Source organism: Sorex fumeus, unplaced genomic scaffold, assembly GCF_029834395.1.
Source record: "Sorex fumeus unplaced genomic scaffold, SorFum_2.1 ptg000009l, whole genome shotgun sequence".
NCBI lineage: Eukaryota > Metazoa > Chordata > Mammalia > Eulipotyphla > Soricidae > Sorex > Sorex fumeus.
The window spans coordinates 21865846-21886788 of record NW_026606066.1 but is presented as its reverse complement, the minus strand read 5'-3'; the positions used below and the strand labels follow the sequence as shown (position 1 = coordinate 21886788).

General features: G+C 39.6%; 1 protein-coding gene across 1 annotated transcript in view; it reads right to left on the bottom strand.

The window, feature by feature from the left end:
* Nucleotides 1–934: 934 nt before the first annotated feature.
* Nucleotides 935–20943, bottom strand: part of CERS6 (ceramide synthase 6) — a 350871-nt gene continuing 330862 nt past the window's right edge. The window contains exons 9-11 of the mRNA XM_056110252.1: nt 5005–5161; nt 4451–4474; nt 935–1663 (exon numbers count right to left, since the gene is read on the bottom strand). Coding sequence (XP_055966227.1) covers nt 1511–1663; nt 4451–4474; nt 5005–5161 — 334 coding nt within the window. The 3' untranslated portion in view covers nt 935–1510. The remainder of the gene's footprint in view (nt 1664–4450; nt 4475–5004; nt 5162–20943) is intronic.

Below are 20943 nucleotides of genomic sequence, written 5' to 3'. Positions count from 1 at the left end.
ATTCAATTCATATTCATACTACTACTTATTTTTTTGGTTCCTTGTTTTAGACATTGACCTTTCTGATTTATGAAATACATATTTATGATACCCTTTAACTCCTTACTAATATCTGGAAGGAAAGAGATGAAAATCTTTGGTATATATGTAAGATTTAGTTATCTCCACTTAGCGAACACTGTCATATAGGAAATTATAGAAACTGATTTTTTCAAGTCTTTCTCATTGCTGATATTTCTGACGGAATTTTTATTGTTTCTCAAAATACTTCTTTCCAAAAAATTCTTGGAAACCAAACAAGACGTTGAAAGAAGTCACTTTAAAGATTTAGAGTATAATATTGCTCAGCTTTAATAATAGAAAATCATTCTGGGGTAAGAAGAAAAGAAAAAGAGTAAAATAATTTTCTCCCACTGGTTTTATTTTTCTTGATAAAATAAAAAACATAAAAATCAAATATTAGAGACTTGAAAGCTGGTTGCAGTAAAGTGCTTTGTCCTAGGGGTGACTTTGGCCATCTCTTGAAAATCTTCTATTTTCTGTCCCCAAATACTTGGCTTCTTTATTCATGATATGACAGAAAACATCATGCTAACAGCAGGGTTAGTGGTCAAGTCTGTGAAATCTGCTACTTTCTGTGTCAACCTTTAGTCACCAGATAAATTCCCAACAGTAATTCTTTGATTATTACTGTGAACTTAAGTAAACATTTTCATCCAGAATCCCAGCATGGAACTCATGAGAGAGAAAGAAACTCAACAACCAAAAATCCTCTGAAACTGACAAAGTGAATCCTTCAAGTAGCTATCCCATTAACTGAAGAAATCTTGGCTGTGTACCCAAAAATGAAATCTATTCCACAGCACTCTAACGTGAAACAACTCAAAAAGTTCTTCAATCACCACTCCTTTTCCTATGAACTGATACTCCACCATGAAGATTGACAACTGCCAAGTACTAGCTCATCATGCCTAAACTTGGTAGGGGGCAAAGGGCCACTGAGACTGAGTAGGAAATCTCACTACGGGCACTGTAACAAAAGAAAGCAAACCTATCTGAAGCTGTACAAGAACTTTGCACTTAGTTTGGCTTGCTCTGACAAATTAAGCTGATACTCCTAGAAAACTGGGTTACAGCAAGAGAAAAGGGTGGAAGCAAACAGAGCATCTCTCTCACTGTCAAAAACCCAGAGAGTCAAAAGGAGTGAGGAAACCCTCTTTTGTCCACAAATTTACAAACAAATAGAAAAAAATAAATAATATTCTAAGACAGTACATATGCAAATACTGTTCCCTTGTGTCAATTACATACAGCATGCCTACATATAGAGAATGATAATTTTTCTTCATTCACAGACAGGACACATGGCAGTGCACTATTCAAAATGCTTTGATAATCCTAATTTTTATTTCTGGTGCTGAAATATGGTGAAAGGAACTGCATTTGTGATTTATTAAATACTTCCAGAAACAAACTGTTCACTTTGTTCAGGACTTGTACTTTTCCATGATTAATCATCCACGGAGCAAGGGCCGGTCAGAAGATATCCATTGGTACCGCTTGTACCATTGGTGGTGGTTGCAGAGTTGGGGGTCTTCCCAGGAGGTTCTGAATCCTCCTCATCTGAGCTAGACTCAATATCACTTCGGTCATCCTTGGACACCTGTGAAATATGAGAAGGTGAGTTTGACCAGGTCCTAAGGAATCAGCAAAGTACTGCATGCTCAGAAGCACATGCAATCATTCACAAAAAAGAAAAGTGATCCAAATCAAAATATTCTAAAATCAAAAGTTATGAACGCTGCCATTGTAACTGGTCCTTCTTCACTGAAAATATACAATTTGGGCACAAAGGAATGTAGGTGGATTAGGCACCCCAGAAGCTGAATGTAGTGACATGTTCCATGTTTATCTTTCAATACTGAGAATGAATTAGGAATCCCACTAGTACTAGCCAAGTGGCAAACTATCATGGGAGTGCATTGACAAGGATGCGGAACAAACCCCTCAACTGCTCCTCTGATGATCATATTCTCCTTGATCATCATTTAAAGTCAGCGCTCAATGCTTAATGACACTAATGGAGGTCTCCACCAGCTTGGATGATTAAAATATTGTGCTTATTAGGTTTTAAGATATATTGTTTTATCACTTAATAGAGTTATTGTCTGCTAAAAATTAAGTAGAACCCTTGTTTTACATTCTACTTAACCAGGGGCAGCAACTAACGACAGGGATCCTGATGAATGAGGTCTAGTTTAAGATATTACCCAAGAAATCTGACTGTATTAACATCAATTCCATCCCCACCATTACTGTGGGATTCTTTAGTTCTCCACTCAAGCCCCACAGTACTTTGGATGATGAAGTAAGTTACCTGGGTATAAATATATACATTCCATGAACACTACTGCCTATCAAGAGAGTCACTTAGAGAGAAATGAAGAAAATATTCCACTGCTTTAAAAATTAGAAGTTTAAACATCTTGCTATATAAGGCTAATTTGTGGATTTATAGTAAGAGTTTTAACCAACAGGTCTCTCAGTAACTTAATGCAATTTATTTTTCTAAATTGGGTGGAATTGGGAAGTTGGTAGCCTTGGTTTATGGGAAACCCCCCCCCCCCCCCCCAAGATTCTGTGCTTCCCTCGAGGGTTAGTTGGAGGGGTTGGCAATTTTGGGAAGTGTGTCAGAATTAACTGGAGACTTTTCCAAATTACAATTTTTTTCTATCCCTATCACTCTCTCATGGATTTAGCTGCCTTCCCACTTAAAAAGTCACCCATACTGAAAGAATGTCCATTTTTTTCACAGTTTGTGGTGACAGGAGACAACTGAACACTACTGCTCTACTCTGACCAGGGATGAAGGAATAATATAAAAACAGACCTCACTCTAATGTCCTTTTAGATGAGTCTGAATTCACACAAACTGTCTATCTCAAAGACAATTTAGATACAAAAGCACTCAGATAACTAGATTATAATATTTAACTTTAAAACTATGGATCACAAAAGACAACATTATAAAAAGCCTCCACTACAATTAGAAATCCCTTACTCATCTATTAAGCTGCAAACAGGATTTAAGAAAATTTCAGTTTCAAAGACTAATTAATTTACATGCTTAGTTAGATTGTTTTAAATTGCATTTGGGAAAAAAATCTATATCTATGCTTCCTTCCAAAAACATTTTAGAGTGTTTCAAAACAACCCACTGGAAACAGAGTCCCTAACCCATGGCTGAATGAAGCTGACTATCCTAGGAGAGAAGCTGTGGTTCTCCTCAGTATCTTGAAGGTAAGATATTTCAAACACTGAGACCTAGAACGCAATTAATGATTGTCTCTGTAAATCTGAAGGAATACACTGGACAGAAGACAACACATCAGGTGGCAACAGCAGTAAGAACACAAGTAACTGGATCTTCAGCATCATTGCACTCCACTTCCTGTTATTCAGCTAAAGGCACTGGACCCACTGATTTAATTTGCATCATCAAATGAGAGCACAGGGATTTAAAACTAGAAATTTATGTTATTTTAAAGAAAATGTCATAGAGGGGAAAATTAATCTTTATTTCTAAACAAAAACCCCATCAATTATTTTGAACTTATGTAAGAGCCGATACTGAATACTCCTGCCGTAGGCCATAGCATGTGACTAGATGTCTGGAGCCACCTGTGCAAGGGGCTTCCTCTATTCCCCCATCTGAGGAAAAAGTGGTCAAGGGCTGACTGGGGTCTCCATCTGGACCATGTGATTCTCTCCTTAACTTTTCTTTCTACTTCACTCTGGTCTTTTCCTTGTGTGATGTTGATTAAAAATTTTTACTGTTTTTACCTGATGTGTTGTCTGCTGTCCAATGTATTCCTTCAAGTTTACAGAGACAATCATTAATTGCATTCTAGGTCTCAGTCTTTAAAACACCTTAATTTCAAAAAACTGAGGAGGACTACTGCTGCTCTCCTAGGATAGTCAGCTTCATCTCAGCCATCTGTTATGGACTCTTTTGGGGCCGCACCTGGTGAAGCTCAGGGTTTACTCCAGCCTCTGCACTCGGGAATTGCTCCTGGTGGTGTTCAGGGAACCATATGAAATGCTGGGGATGAAAACTGGGTCAGCAGCATGCAAGGCAAACACCCTACCTGCTATACCTCTGGCCTCTGTGATGTTTATGTTTTAAAGCCAATATGTTAAATACAACAAAACAATTCTCCTCTCTGTTGGATCATGCAAAATTTAGCAGAATGCAAACTCAGAGAAAAAGGCATAAACTTAGCGGTTCCTACTATATCCTTTGCAGCTAGTGGGAGCCACACCTCAGTTAGAGCCTCTAGTCAGTGCAAAAAGATTTGAAGAACAATATTCAGGGAAACCAAAGAAACTGAGTGCCTCTCTGGTGAGAGTGGCATCCAGAACAAGGACAGAGAACAGTGTAGGAACTTACATGTAAAGGGTTCCACTTCCCAGCCTTCCAGGGTGGCAGAAGGAAGAGAATAAACAATGAAAGTAAGAGAATGTCACAGAGAACAAATCAGAAAAGCTGCTGCTCTACACAGAAGGGGTCATGCCCAGCTGTATTTCAATCAGCCTCATGAATTTATTTTTAATCAAAGTGATTGAATTTTATTAGAAATAAATAATAAAGGGAGAAACTTATCATAAGAGGAAAAATAACTGAATTCATGTTCAGTGTTCAATGCAGGTATGATCAGAGAAGGATGAAGGGAGACAGTGAGGGAGAAAAGAATACAACAAATAATGTATCATTATTATCTCTGAAAGTATGAATATAGATTATTACAATCATCATGTGCAAAATAATGCCAAATTTTAAAAAATGAACTGAGCAGAATAAAATGACACTTTGATTCATGTTTCGAGCCAGCGAGGCAACATTTCAAAGGAGAAATTTGAAAGAACAAATAGTGTTTTCATTGATTCAAAACTGAAAAAACAGTATGTTTTGAGACACATTGCAAAGGGTAAGTTTCATCTTACCTTGCCTTTTGAGATAGCTTTGCAAGCTATTTTTACAATCAAGTATGACCAGAAGCAGTTCAGGCCTTGTACTAGCAACAGCAGTAGGTTAAACACCCACCAGGAAGGGTAAGGTCCAACTATTTCCCAGCTTTCAAACAATGTGCTATTTAATACCCTAGGGAAAAGGAGAAAGTGGTTACTAAACACATCTTTTCATTTGTCTTAAAAGGAATTCTTCATACTGCACAGAAGCAAAAAGTCAACTATAATCTCCAACTACTCCCTCCTTGTATGGATATTCTCTAAAAGCTGCCCACTGAGGCTAGCTTTGAAATTGCATTGTTTTTTTTACAACTTATTAAAAAAAACTGTGATTTACAAAGTTACTGATATTTGAGTTTTGGGCATATAATATTTCAACACCAATCCCACTGTCATTGCCAACTTCCTTCCACCAGATTTCTCCCCTTTCCCCACCCCAACCTTCACCCCCATCCCATCTCTGCCTTTCAACTTGGCAGACACATTACAAAGTTTCAGTGATTGCAGCTTAGATCTCATGTTTTCAGTTTTGTTGAGTCTGTGTTTTGGATATATGGCTTTACCACTCACCCATATTACTGGTACAGCTGAAACCTTGATGCCCATTCATTACTTCCAGTTCTCTTCTTCCCTGTCTCTACCCCGCCCCCCACCTTGATTTCTTTCTTTCTCTATCCTTCTCCCCTCTAAACACTGGGGTCAAGAGTGATCTAGAGATCCTCCTTTTACTACATTTCCATATCCAGTATTCTATATATAACAGATAAGTGAGATCATCCTGTCCTTGTCTTTTTCCTTCTTGCTTACTTCACTCAACATGGTATCTTCCAGTTCCAACTATACTGCAGCAAATTGCATGAGATTTCATTATCCCTTGAAGCTCAATAGCATCCCATTGTGTATATATATCACATCTTCATAACTCATTCATCTGTTGTTGGACATCTAGGTTGAGTCCATATATTAGTGTTTGTATTGAGTGAGTGCAATAATGAATAATGGTGTGCATATGTCCTTTTGAGAGAGTGTTTTTATGACTTGGGGGTAGAGGTCCAAAAGTGATATTGCTGTTCTGTTCATATGGCAGTTCAATTCCAAGTTTACTGAGAACTCTCTATACTCTTTCCACAAGGGTGGTTGTTACCAGACAACATTCTCACTAGCAGTGAACAGAGTTCCTTTTTCACCACATTCTTGCTAACACAGATTGTTCTTACTATTTTTGATATGTGCCATTCTCACTAGTGTGAGATGGTATCTCTTTGTTATCTTGATGTGGATTTCTCTGATGAAGTGATGCTGAGCCTTTTCATGTACCTACTGGCCATCCACATGTCTTCCTCTGAGAAGTGTCTATTCATTTCTTTTCCCCATTTTACAATAACTTTTTGAATTTTTTTGTTTGAATTTTGTGAATACTTTATATATCATGGATATCAACCCTTTATCTGATGTGTTGAATGCAAATATGTTTTTCCCATTCAGTTTGCTGTCTTTTACTTTTAGCCCACGTTTCTTTTGCCACGCAGAAGTTCTTTAATTTCATGGTTTTTTTTTTATTGTGTTGCCTTTGCCAATAGTACCATATAATTTCAGACACCATTGAGGTTCAATTCTGAAGTGTTTTGCATTTTCCTCAATGTGCTTTAGAGTTTCTGGTTGGATCTCCATGCCTTTGAATTGACTTTTGTGTGCGGTGTAAGATATGGATTTAGCTTTAATTTCTTACAGGTAGTTATCCAGTTTCCCCAGCACCATTTGTTGAAGATTCTATCTTTATTCCATTTCATGTTCTCCATTCCCTTATCAAAAATTAACTGTCCCGATATATGAGGCGAAAATTACTTGTTTATATACCTTGCTTGAAGCCAGGTACCTGGTTTGCTTCCTCTTCTCTTACTTGAAGCTAAGTGATTGTGAACCATGCACTTTGGAATTTCTTTATGTTAATCTTCAGAGACAATGTACCAACATTCAGTCCTCAGGAGTTGATGTCAAGTCCAGAGTACTTCCAAATTTTGCTGAATTTGTGTTCTAATCCTGGAGGTATTTTTAGATTTCTGCTTTGATTTTATCATTGATTCAGTGATTCATGAGGGGCAGACAGATGATCACCTTGGTATATATTTTTGTGACTTGCTGCATCCAGATAGATATTGAGGAATGCAATTGGCTGGTCCATATGGTAGCTCTCTTTGGATCGGGACTGGGCCTCCTCCATCCAGATCCCCTATCTTCCAGTATGTAGGCATTACACCCACCAACTGCCTCTGGCTCGATGTAATTTCATCAATGGCCAAGACCCAGAGACTATAAAACCCAGCGCCCGGAAGAGAACAGTGCATAGTCTCCTGCCTCCACGCCTGGCTGTCCTCACTGGGGCACCCTTGGTGGAGGGTGGGTTGAGTTTCCCTCCCCACTCTGAGCAGAGCCCCGGCAGCTGAAGACCTCCGGTTCCAGCCACAGCCATGCTTACGACCACTCTCCACATGTTTGGATGAGCCTCACGCATGAAGGAACCGGCAGAGGAACCCAGGCATGCAGGACCCAGGACTGAGATCTCCAAGCCTACTCCGATCGGGACTGAGCCTCCTCCACCCAGATCCCCCATCTTCCAGTAGGTAGGTGTTTCACCGACCAACTGCCCCAGCACCGTGTTATCTCATCAACGGCCAAGACCCAGAGACTATAAAACCCAGCTCCCGGAAGCACAAGGCTGCATTTGCAGCCTTGCGACCTCTAATTATCTAGTTCTTACTCTGAAGAAACTGACAGGCTACCAAAAGTATCCTGCCCGCACAGCAGAGTCTGGCAAACTCCCCGTGGCATATTCAATATGCCAAAACCCAGTAACAATGATGGGTCTCATTCTCCTGACCCTGAAAGAGCCTTCAATGTGGCACTTTCTAAAATCTCAGGGCTAGGACGAAGGAGAAGTTACTGGTGCCTGCTCGAGGAAATCGATGAACAACAGGATGACAGTGATACAGTGATATATGAGGTTGTGTCATAGGGTATTTATTTGATTCTTACATATTGACCGGAGGGTCTATCTTTAATCTAGTACTATGCAGTTTTGATCATTATAGCTTTATAACACAGTTCCATATTAGGTAATAAAATGCCTCCCAATTTCTTGTTTTTTATGGTCTTTTCTAATTCGATATAAACTTTATTATTGACTTTTCTAAGTCCTGGAAGAATGTCATCTGAATCTGGATGGGGATTGCATAAAATCTCTATAATAGCTAGTTAGGTAGGATATTCATTTAAATAATAATGATCTTTCCAATCCATGAATATAGAATATTTTTTTATTTCCTAAGGGTCTTCTATATTTTTCTTAAGTGATTTAAATTTATCATGGTATAGATCTCTCATATTTCTTGCTAAACTGATTCCTAGACATGATGTTTTGGATACTAATTTAAATGGGATAGATTCTTTGATTGTTTTCTTCTCTGATTCATTCTTTGTATATAAGAATGAGACCATCCTTATATATGAATTTTTGCATCTGTTTTCTGTCTTTAACTATGTGTAAGTAAGTCTTAGACTATTATTCAGTAACAATACATATCAAGGAAAAATATTAATTCCAAAAATATTGCAATCACCTCTTCAAACTCCACTTGGTAGAACACAATAGGTTGACACCCAGTTCAACTCCACAGTAACAAGGGAGAACCCACTCCTGATCCTTTTCTCCCACTGGCTTCTTTGAAAACAATCAAAAGTAACATGCTCACCAGACACATGGGCTCATCGACTGACTATGTATCAAACATAGTCAGTAACAAACAGACTTGCATGCCACATAACTTTCTTTCAGAACTAACTCTGCTCCCTGACATCTTGTTGGACTCTTAAGAGAAAAGTTAGCTTTATTTGAACAGAAAGAGATCCTATAGAAATAGCAGTAGTGGCTGCCTTATGCTACACAATTATGATCAATTATTCTTTGCTGGATCATAGGGTGAGAGCTTTCTTGCTATAAGGATTTGCTTGGCTATTTGAACAGAGACTCATGCAGTCACTGGTGACATGACATTTATATTAATATCTGAAATTCATATTTCACATCAGAATTCATCACATCAGCACATCAGAATTCACAGGACTTTCCATGACAACCTCTGAGAAGCAGTCCCAAAGTAATAGTATTTATTTGAAAATTAACTTGGCTTCCTGCAGAGATACTTGGGAAAATGTAATTAGTGGACCAAAGGGATATATCTCCCAGTGAGAAGCCCAGGAAGAAAATATATTAGGAGTTTAGACTGGGGAGAGACATAGTATGATGCCACAACTCTGAAAAACAGATAACTCAGGAAATGGGCCTTTGTTTAGTTCCAGAACATGGCTGATGAAGAAACTTCCTTTTTCCTTTTAGTTATTATTCTTCATCTCTAATTTGATCACCAGAGAAATATTATACAGGATAAGTGTCTGTGGGAGTACTACTGCCATGCATTTATGCAGAAAGGTTTAAAACTTTTTTTTTCCTTTTCTGGGTCACACCTGGCAATGTACAGGGGTCACTCCTGACTCTGCACTCAGTAATTACCCCTGGTGGTGCTCAGGGACCATACGGGATGTTGGGAATTGAACCCAGGTCAGCCACATGCAAGGCAAATGCCCTATATGCTGTGCTATCGCTCCAGCCCCAGTTTAAAACTTTTTAAGCAAAGAATAAACATAGTCATCTTAATAATTAAGGCTGAATGCATTCACATTCCACATTAATGTGACTTCTACTTTCCCACTAAGCTTAGAATTCAGGAAGTTTCTATAACATTGTACTGTGTAAAAAGATCTCTACTGGCACCTTACTCAAAAAAACATAACCAATGTTCAGTTTCTTCCTTCCTACTGTGACTACCAACTAAAAGTTCTAATTCTTTATCTTTAACATGTAAGGTTACACAAACACCCTCATTTTCAGCTTGGCAAAACACAACAGGTCAACATTTAAAATATGTTTTATTTTAAAAAATATTGCAGTTATTTGGTGGTAGGATTTTATAACAGGGTTTGAGGTGTTAAATATGACAGGGGCCTGGGTAATTGATTTGTGGGTTTTACAGGTGGATGCCTGTCATGAGAATATGGTCCTAGCCACATCAAGAGTCCACGAGTCTTGCCTACACCCCTCCACTATCCTCTGCCCCTACCAAACTTCTCCATCTAAGCCTTAAGTTGTTTTTGGAATAATTTACACAAAACCCAAAAAATAATTAGACCTATATGAAATATCTAAAGAAAGCCAAGATTGCTTCTAAATGAGAGTTGAGGTGAGGTCCTCATTTGAGAACCCTGCATTTGTTTTATAATCAAAATTAGGGTCTACTTTATTTCAGAATTTTGGAATGATCTTCACTTAACCTCCCAGGTACATTTCAGTATGTTTCTTGATATGTGTTTTTCTCTGGCAGGTAATTACATTTCAGCCATATAACACCTAAGTAAACAGTAGATTCTACCTAAAGATCATCAAAATCCCACTGGCATATTTTGCAGGAATAGAAAAATCTGTACAATTTACTGTGAACAAAACCCAACTTCACTCCTGAAAATGGAGTGCCAGATCACCTTTTTAAATTCACCTTTAGATGCAATGCTCCCTGCTTTGGGTTTTGTAAGAAAATAGATGCTCTGGGCCTAAAATAACCTTTATCAAGTGTTGGGTAGTTAAGTTGATGAAAGGCAGAAAGTGACATTTCAAAGTTTCTTTCAACAAGATAGCTTGTATTTTTTGCCTGAGATTGTCTTTCTCTTTTTCATAAGGGCCACACCTGGCCATGCTAGGGCCCGAGCAAGCTAGCCATGTGGTCTACTATCTGATCTATCTCCCCTGCCCTGAAAGCTCTTTTTTTAGGAGGTTGATTTTAGGGTCACTTGTAGCCTATAGACTGGATGCCAAATTATCATGAATTAGATTTAGAAAGTCTGTAGCACACACAGAAGTAATTTCTCTGGCAGGAAGCTAATTCTGACTAGTGAGGAACCAACCATCTTCCATTTAGCAATAGGCATATTGGCTTTGCTGTATTCCTTCCCGAATAAGACAGGGGGCCCTTTCATCTGGAATCATTCTTACTTTTAGGCTATAGTCTTGGCAGATTTAGGAAGTGGTCCCTTATATAAAAGAAATTTTGTAACTGGTTATTTCCTATGTAGAGCAGATGTTATCTTGCAACTAGTTTTTTTCCTCTTGCTGCCCTCTTTGCTACCTGTAGGTTTGCATTTCTCTTCTCATGCCCTCCAAACCTGAGTCCCTTTGGTCAATTTTGTGTTTTCTAGAATGTATCCTGATTAAAACATCTTGCTTCCAACCTTTTGCTTAACCGTTGTTTAAAATCCCTTACAGTGGAGTTTTGCCTGGATTTCTATAACTCTTGATTGAGAATGCTGTAAGTTCTTCATTCAGGAATTCCTGTTCTGAGTACCATGTCATACAATCCACGTACTGCCTGCACATTGCTGTGTGATCCCTGTGTCATAACAGTATTAGTTAATGGACTAGTAACTATGTGCCAGGAACAGTGTTACCTGTATGAGCTTGTTTAAATATCATGAAGTAAGTCCTTCTTTCAAAGGAAATTCTCAACCTTACTTTACAGATGAAGAGGGGGAAAGCTGGAATTTGAACCCACTGTCCATCAGTTGAGGCCCTCAGGCCCTACAATCCTAAACACACTGTATAAAGCTCTCTCTCCCAGAACCTCCCTTAAGTCTGCATTTGCCCTTGGTCCATGCACTGAGCCAACACATATCCAAATTATGAAGAGAGAGCACAGAAATCTGCCTGCTCATGTGCTTCCTCTGATGTATTATTGTCTGCTCTTTCTTCTTATGATTTTAGCTCTTGGACTTGTAAATGATCCACTTGGGCATAAAGTTTTCCAACTTTGCTCATAATCACTATCACTATCCTCCCGTTGTTCATTGATTTGCTCAAGCAGGCCCAGTAAAATCTCCATTGTGAGACTTGTTGTTACTGTGTTTGGCATATTTGGCATACGTCACGGGGAGCTTGCCAGGCTATGCCGTGAGGGCGAGATACTCTTGGTAGCTTGCCAGGCTCTCCGAGAGGGGTGGAAGAAACGAACTCGAGTCAGCCATGTTGGCTGCATGCAAGGCAAATGCCCTACCCGCTGTGCTATCGCTCCTAATGTTCAACCTTTAAATAACAACAACATGATCTCTGATACTGAATACCATCTACTACCCTTCAATATTATTTTAGATAGAATATTTTAGAAGTAAAAAATTGTTTTTCTAAATTTAGCTTAGAAAATGGTAGTGTCATCCTTGTGGCCTTTTCTTTATCTCTCCTAATATTTCTTTCTTCAAGAAAAAGTTTTATAAGGATGAGCCTGCTGGGCTGATAGAAATCTGAACAAGATGAGATTCTGGACAACTTCTTCCAGTTTTCTGAATGCTTATGGAACCATCCCACTCCACAGAGATAGGATGGAAGACCAGGCTCTGAAATCTCTTCTTTGCACGCTCTGTCTTTGAAAGACTGCTTTTAGCTCCTGCCCATTATTGGGACCATTCTTAATAAAGCCACTGACATCTAAGCACTCCGGGCAGAAGTGGAAAAACTCACAAGTTACAGGAATTCTTTCCCTTTTCATCTTTCAGCCCTTTCCTTGGGGGTTTAAACAGCATTAATTTTTTATTATTATTTTGTAGCAGTAAAAGAAAACAAAGACAAAACACATATCAATTAGAAACTCTGGTTGTGTTATTTTTGTTTTGGTTTTAGAATTCTTGAGTATAATTTCATGAGCTAAAAGTGAAAAAAAAATGCAATCCCTTTCCACTGATTTTGTTCCCTTTGCACTGACAAGGAAGCACAAGAGATACTCTGCTACCTGATGGGAATCAGAAGTGTGATGATTATTTACATTAGGATCTGGAGCAGAAGCTACTCTCCGAACTTGCTTCTTAGATGAGAGCATCTTCATTTTGGTTTCCCATTCACATAGCTGCTGGGGACTGAAGTTATTTCTGTTTTTTCATTAGCAATTTAACTGGCAATTTCTGTGTGAGAAAGTCTCCCAGGTTAGAAGAGTGTGCAGAGTGGTTGCTACCCGATTATTCTCTTGATCACAATCCAAGCAATCGCATGATCTGCACAATCCCTAGAGAATGAGGCTCATGACACTCCCATACCCACCTGTGGGGATGTCATGTGGAGGATTAGAATGAACATCTCTGCAGATAAGTGTTAAGAAGGCATAAACCAAATGAGTCACTCAAGTGTTTGCTTTAAGAAAATTTGAGTAATGTAAAATTTCCTCCCACTAGAAAGAAATTTAAAGAATTTTAGATTCTTTATTAGAATCATCATTGGATTGAGTTCCATAGGTTGATTTATTAGATCGTGTCTGATTCCTAAGCTGTATTGTAGGCAGGGGAGATTAAAAACAAAAAACAAAAAACAAGAACAGGTTTTAGTCAAGAGATAGAGATAACAAAACAGTAGTTTGGGTATGAAAAATCACAACATAGAAGTTTTTGTTGTTTTAATCTAAGCACTGAGTATACTACACTCAAGAGTTAAATTATGTTAATTACTGGATGTGTACTAAAGACAAAACTTTTAGGAAATAAAGCCAAAAAGAGAGGATCAGAAGCCATCCTATGCAGGGTGGCAAAGACAAAAACTACTAACACTCTGCTCTTTCAAACTTTCTCTCGAAGGTTCCAACAAAGTGTTGGCTCAGGGAGAATGCCATTAATTATTCAGGGGTCACACTCCAGCTGTTTTATTTAGAAGCCTGAGGAGTCAGTGTCATCTAAGAAACTGTGTTCACAATTATGTGGGCCAGTACCTTTCTTTGCTTAGAAGACAGATTGTGAGATTTGTTTGCCAAATCAAGATTGCCACAGAATTTTCATCATGTATCAAATACGAGAAAAATAAAAAACATAATAAAAGCTGGTCCACACACCTGGGCCAACTAATTGGTAATTCAAAAGCTAAATTCGAGAACAACTTCTTGTTCCTAGTAAAAAGATCCTGTTGCCAGCACCATTCTGATGGACTTTCTGATTTTCCTATTTTATGTCTTCTTAGCTCTAGAACTCAAACCATAGTAACAGGGTTTGGGGGAAATCATTGTTCTCTAATGGTCTTCCCACACTGATGCCGGCTTCTCTTACCTACAGAAATCTCTGGCATGCGTATCCTGCATGCTTCCCCACACCAAGCTACACCAAAAACTTGCCCAGAAGTTGGTGGCAGAGGATGGAAGCAAGTATGGGGACAGAAAAGAGAGGACAGTTGCTTACTTTTTCCTAGGTTGAATGGTCCTAGTTATATTTAAGCGCGTTCAGCTTCTCTTGTGAGCTCTATGTGTGGAGATAAAATTTGCTGTGTGGCATTTCTAACTAAGCAGTATCAGACATTTTATGGGAGTTTACTGACTGATACCCTTTCTTCTTCATCCCTTTCAATATTTATTTAATTATTTCTAGTTTTCAATCTTTTAATTTTATCTTAGATAAATGCCCATGAAAATTCTAATTGCTGTTACAAAGAAAAAAAATAATGCATCACAGGCCTACAGACTTGAGGGACGTTGCACATTTACTATCTTTATTAGTTTCTAGTTGGCAGGAGAGAAAGAATAAATATGTATTTATCATTTAATCACCAAGTCAAAGATGATAAAAATGAGCTGTGAGATGCTGAAAATCAAGGGAAACAAATAAACCAAACCAAAAAATCCTAGGAGAGTTAATGCAGGAATTCAGAAAAGAAAAATAAGCTTTTGCAGACTTCAAAAGTTTGATAAAACACCCTAAATATTAAATTTATGTGCACTGAATAGTAACAAGGCAACTAACCAACAAAATCATTTATATTCATAGAATTCTTGTTATAAAAGAATTTAAATTATGTTAACTATTGCAATGCCTTCTGTAGAATATAATGGACATGCCTGATCGTATGGGATGAAAAAAAGCTTATTCAGAGAAGAACTGACAATATTGATTATTACATTTAAACTCAAAGTTAAAACAGCTGGATTCTAGGTTCTGTTCTTATGCCTTTTGCCTCAATTATATTGTGAGTTTATTTTCCCAAGGCTATTTACCTACTAATAAATAAGCCTCCTAACCTCCCTTCCCTTCCTGATGGAATTAATCAGTTTCCAGTAAGATTCATCCTAAATCGAGGCCCTAATTCAGCTCCCCCTCTCCCATTTATACTCAAATACCCAGGATTTTCCCTTGTTTTCCATTCTTAGTTTTCCTCCTATCTTTCCCCAACTGCATTACCTGGTACCCAGTTCAAGTTTTCTGATTCCTTCTATGTGCTGTACATCACAAATCAAATCACAAATCATCCTGTTATTTGTCGATTGTCTCGAGAGGCCCCAGTAACATCTCCTTCATCTTAGCCTTGAGATTATATTCAAGGCTCTTTAGGAGAATGAGACCCATCATTGTTACTGGTATTTGGCATATTGGGTATGCCACGGGGAGTTTGCCAGACTCTGCCATTTGGGCAGGCTACATTCGGTAATATATATATTAATATATACATATGAATATGCATATACGTGTATATATATATATAACTCAAAGTGTTTCCTTTTCCTAAAGCACCTGCTATATGTAGGGCATTCTTTGGCAATAATCAATGTATTTATTTGATGTTCCTAGTTATTTGTAAGCTCTTTAGATATACTGAGTCTTGTCTATCTAAAAATTCTTCATGGATACAGCTGTATTGGTGAATTAAGGAGAACCTAGATGTCTTGTTCATTTTAGGAATAATAAGTCAAATATCTGCAATTATTTATAAGGTAGAAGCATGCACTGGTAATAGAGGGGCAACATTGAGAATGTTAGTTATGACTGAAACCCAGTCAAGAACAGTTTTGTAACCTGTGTGTCTCATGGTGATTCAATTAAAAAAATAAAAAGAATGTTAGTTATATTTCTAATGTTGATACTGGTAATAGTTCAGGGGCATTGACTTCATGTAGAATCCATATAGAACACACGCTTCAAGTCTTGTACACAAAAAGAGGGCAATTATGCAGCAAAACTGGCTGCTGAAAATTCCCAGCTTTGCTGTATTGAATGGGAATATGAGGCAAGCATAGGGAACTCTTGCTTCCACTTTCCAGTCATGCCAAGTCACATGTGTTCCTGAGGTTGTATTACAGAAATAAATGAGAGAGTGCAAGCAAGGAAGTTGGCAGACGGATGACAGCTGTGGCAAACTATGCTGTGAGTACTGAGGAAGGAGTAGTCAAGATAATGCTGATTAAAATCTGCTGCTGAAAGTTCAGTGTGGTTGAGGCAGAGTTGGGGGGGTCATTCCCACATCCCTCCCCTCCTATGATCTCAGAACTCCCATCATCCCTGCCCCTGCCATGATCTCAGAGTGTTCTGTGTCTCGCAGAGTATCTGTGAGCAGCAGCACACGACCTCAGACCTTTGCTCATTAGGAAAGATGAACAGCTCATTCTCAACAAGTTGCTGGTATGACAGCAAAATAAGATCAGTCTTCTAGACCCCAGTTCTTTTAACTTGACACTGCTCTGACATCACCCTTGCATGATCAGTGGTATCAGTTCTGAGGTGATAAAGCTTTTAATCAGCAACACTGCTATCCTCAATATTTAGCACAGTGACAGACACCTCTCTTTTGCATTATAAAATGGACCCAAGCCACAGTAGTAAGAGGAGCTTGATTAATTATTTGTTAATTAAGAAAGTTAGTGGAATTGACCATGCAGATTAAGTTTCTCCTGTGTGCTCAACACTATAAGGATATATGGGGATACATATTAGTGGGGCCATGAGGAACTCAATCGAGCTGGGAAGAGGGGGTCAAAACGTAAACTTGTATGTTTTATTTTAATGGGGAATGTTATAGGTTGTATCAAGTATGCATATCTGGTGATCCTGTGATCTCTTTTCAAACAGTTGTCCTGAGAAAGTCATCAGGGCTTTTAAAGAAAAGGTTTATTCATAAGAATGCTCATATAAATATTATTTATACCAGTAAACCACTGAAAACAACTTAACCACTGAAAACAACTTAACCACTGAAAACAACTTAAGTATTGTTTAAAAATAGAGAACTGATAAGTAAGCACTAACCTCCACAGAATTCTTTAGGCATCAAAATTATGTTATAGATACCCATTTAATGCAATGGAAAATATTTATAAGATGGCTCAAATGAGAAAAGAAAAGCTATTAAACAGTGAGTACATAATGTTTGTATTTTGGTAAAAAAAAAAGAGTTGCAAGTTTGTTTTGTTTTGTTTTGTTTTGGGGCCATGCCTGGTGATGCTCAGAGGTTATTTCTGGCACTACACTCAGAAATCACTCTTGGTGATGCTTGGGAGAAAAAAATGGGATACCAAGGGATTGAACCAGGGTTGGCTATGTATGCCTTACATGCTTTACTATCTCTCTGGTGCCCCAAAAGATGTAATTTTTTTTGTTTTTATTTATTTTAGTGAATCACCACGAGATACAACTACAGACTTACAAACCATCAATGCCCTTTCTCCACAAATGTTCCCAGTGTCCCTCCCGCCACCCCCATCTCTTTCCTCCCCCTGCCTCTGTGACAGACACATTCCCTCTTACTCTCTCTTTCTCCTTTTGAGTGTTATGGTTTGCAATATAGGCACTAAGCAGCCATCATGTTTGGTCCATAGTTTACTTTCAGCATGCATCTACTATCATGAGCGATCCCTCCAACCATCATTTACTTAAGAGAACATAATGTTAGAAACAAAGAAATCAGAGCTAATGGAATCATTATTATTCGTAGGTAGTTTTTTTCTTCTTCTTGGGTCACACCCAGCAATGCTCAGGGGTTACTACAGGCTCTGCATTCAGGAATTACTCCTGGCGGTTCTCAGGGGATCATATGGGATGCTGGGCATCGAACCCTGATCCGATGTGTGCCTAACAACCAAGTGTTAAATAATAAATTAATTAAATTAAAAATTAAAGGCCCTCCCGTTGATTGTCGATTTGCTCAAGCGGGCCCAGTAACGTCTCCATTGGAGACTTTGTTGTTACTGTGTTTGGCATATCGAATACTCTCGGTAGCTTGCCGGGCTCTCCGAGAGGGGCGGAGGAATCGAACTCGGGTCGGCCATGTTGGCTGCTTGTAAGGCGAACGCCCTACCACTGTGCTATCGCTCCAGCCAAGTGTTAAAGTCAGAAAAGGTTAAAGCACTCAGAAGCTAAGTCTCAGAGCTGCCTGATGGACTTACTGGGCCAGATGTGTGGTTTTCTGCAAAATTCCTACTTCCAGCTCCAGATGAGGAGTCTGTGACAGCAGCACTTGATGCCCTCTGTCCCTCTCAGACCAGCATGCTTTATGGGAGAGTGGGTATTTGGGAACAGAAAGGAGGAGCAGAGCATCCTGGTAAAGGGGAGCCCAGCAGTAGCATGGGAGTCTCCAGCTGTCTGGGGATTGCTCCATCCAAAGATGCTTTCATCCCATCTGAGCCAAAGGAGACTGCTCCTAGATTCCTTCCTAGTTATGGGCCCATAGGGTCTATTTTAACACACACCCAAAGCACATTTGGTTACTTTTGTCCAAGGGATATGGGTTTCTTGGCATGAATAAAGCTATTTTTTGTCAGAATTCATTCATTCATTCATTCATTCATCATCCTGTTATTCATCGATTGCCTCGAGCAGGCCCCAGTAATGTCTCTTTCATCCTAGCCCTGAGATTATATTCAAGGCTCTTTAGGAGAATGAGACCCATCATTGTTACTGGTATTTGGCATATTTGGTACGCCACGGGGAGTTTGCCAGACTCTGCCCTGTGGGCAGGCTACATTCGATAGCCTGCAAGTTTGTCCAAAGTAGGAATGAGATAAGATGTCATAAAAAGATGTCCTGATAAGATGTCACAAGGCCTTGAATGGGATTACACGGCGCCAGGGGGCCAGGTGGTGGGTGTGACCCCTGCCTACTGGAATTTGGAGGATCTGGGTGGAGGATGCTCGACTCCAATCCGAGTAGGCTTGGAGATCTCGGCCCCAGAACCCGCGTGGATTTGTCCCTCTGCCAGTACCTTCATGTGTGCGGAGAGTGGTCTCAGCATGGTGGTGGCTGGTCCTGGAGGTCTTTGGCTGCCGGAGCCCTGGTCGGGGTGGGGAGGAAAGCTCAACCCGCTCCCCTCCAAGGGACCCCGGCGAGGAACAGCCAGGCGCAGGGGCAGGAGACTGCACTGGTCTCGTCCGGGGGCTGGATTTTATAGTCTCTGAGTCTTGGCCACTGATGGGATTACACGGTGCCAGGGGGCCAGGTGGTGGGTGTGACCCCCGCCTACTGGAATTTGGAGGATCTGGGTGGAGGATGCTCAATTCGAGTAGGCTTGGAGATCTCGGCCCCGGAACCCGCGTGGCTTTGTCCCTCTGCCAGTAATTATCAATATTTAATGATAGATAACTGGCCCTGGAATAGCAAAGTCTGCTTGGGCTCTGCATGTTCCTTCTGTTACTTTCATGATTTGGAGAAAGACGTGCATTTTTCAAGAGAGGAGAGAGCTTCTGGAGATTATAGGTACAAGATACATAACGTTGGGGCTGGAGCAATAGTAATAAGCATAGGGCCTTTGCCTTGCATGGGGACAAACTGGGATCAATCCCCCCATATGGTACCCTGAGCCCTGTCAGGAGTGAACTCTGAGTACAGAGCCAGGCTTATCTAGGAAAACTCCCTGAGCATGGCTGGGTGTGCCCCTAAACAAGCAAACAAACAAAAAAAGTGCGTGATCCTGTCCTGAGGAGAGGACAAGGGAAAGAGAAAGGAGTGGGGAGAGAGAGGAGAGGAGCTGCTGGGAGGAGTCGCTTCCCAGGACGCTGCTGCACTGCCCATCTTGAACCAATGCCAGGCCTGGGGCAAGCTCCATGATGGCTTTTAATACATATCTCAGATAAAATGCTAAACTAATAAAACGTAGCTACTGTACAAAGCTGAAAATCCGAAACTTGGAAAAGTCTCATGCCCTTATAATACAACTGAGAACTCTTTGGCAGGAAATGTGCCTAGGACCAAATGAGCACCCAAACTGTCTAGGTGCATATTCGAACAGTTTACTGGGGAAAAAAGAAATGTGAACAACTTGTCTTGGAGAGAGGCAAGGCCCCATGGCAGCAAACCCAGAGAGAGTAGGCCTGCCTGCAGCACTGCCTTGGGTAGGATGAACAGACTAGATGGGTGAAAACTCTTTTGCAGAAATTCCCACAGCAAACAAATCCAGGAGATAGCTCTAGGGAAGCTAGTTGTATGTGGGAAAAACTCGTCTTCAAATACACAAAGAGAATAGACAGAAAGTTCCAGCAAGTTTCATCTAAAAGGCAAACAAATACTTAAACTGACAGAACAAGACATTCTCTCTGCTCCCATGGGTTACAGAATGTTTAGATGTGTTTATTCATTCAACTTCAACAACTGCTTCCTCCCATAGTACATGATCCTGACTATTAGAGCCAACAAGCTGAACATCAAATATCCACTCTCACCAACAGAAACGTTTTGTCTACATCAATGATAGCCCAACACATAGGGCCTTGCACCTTGTCAGGAGATCTAAGTGGCATTTGGATAGACTCTGGTGTAGCTTTCATGCACATGTTTTACAGATGCTGATGGAAAAAGCACTTCATTCTCAAGAGAAAAGTGGCAAGAGGTGAGAGTGTAGAGCTCATAAAAGAATCACAAATAGAAATAGCTTATGAAATATGGACAAAATGCCATGCTTCTATTTTAATCAATACAAAACTGAACTAAGTATGCCAACACTTCTGGGCAGATGTGTCATGATATCCACATGGCATTTTCAGATGGTTTCTCAAATGTGTGACAAAGCAACAGTGTGAAAGAAAAGAAAGGGTA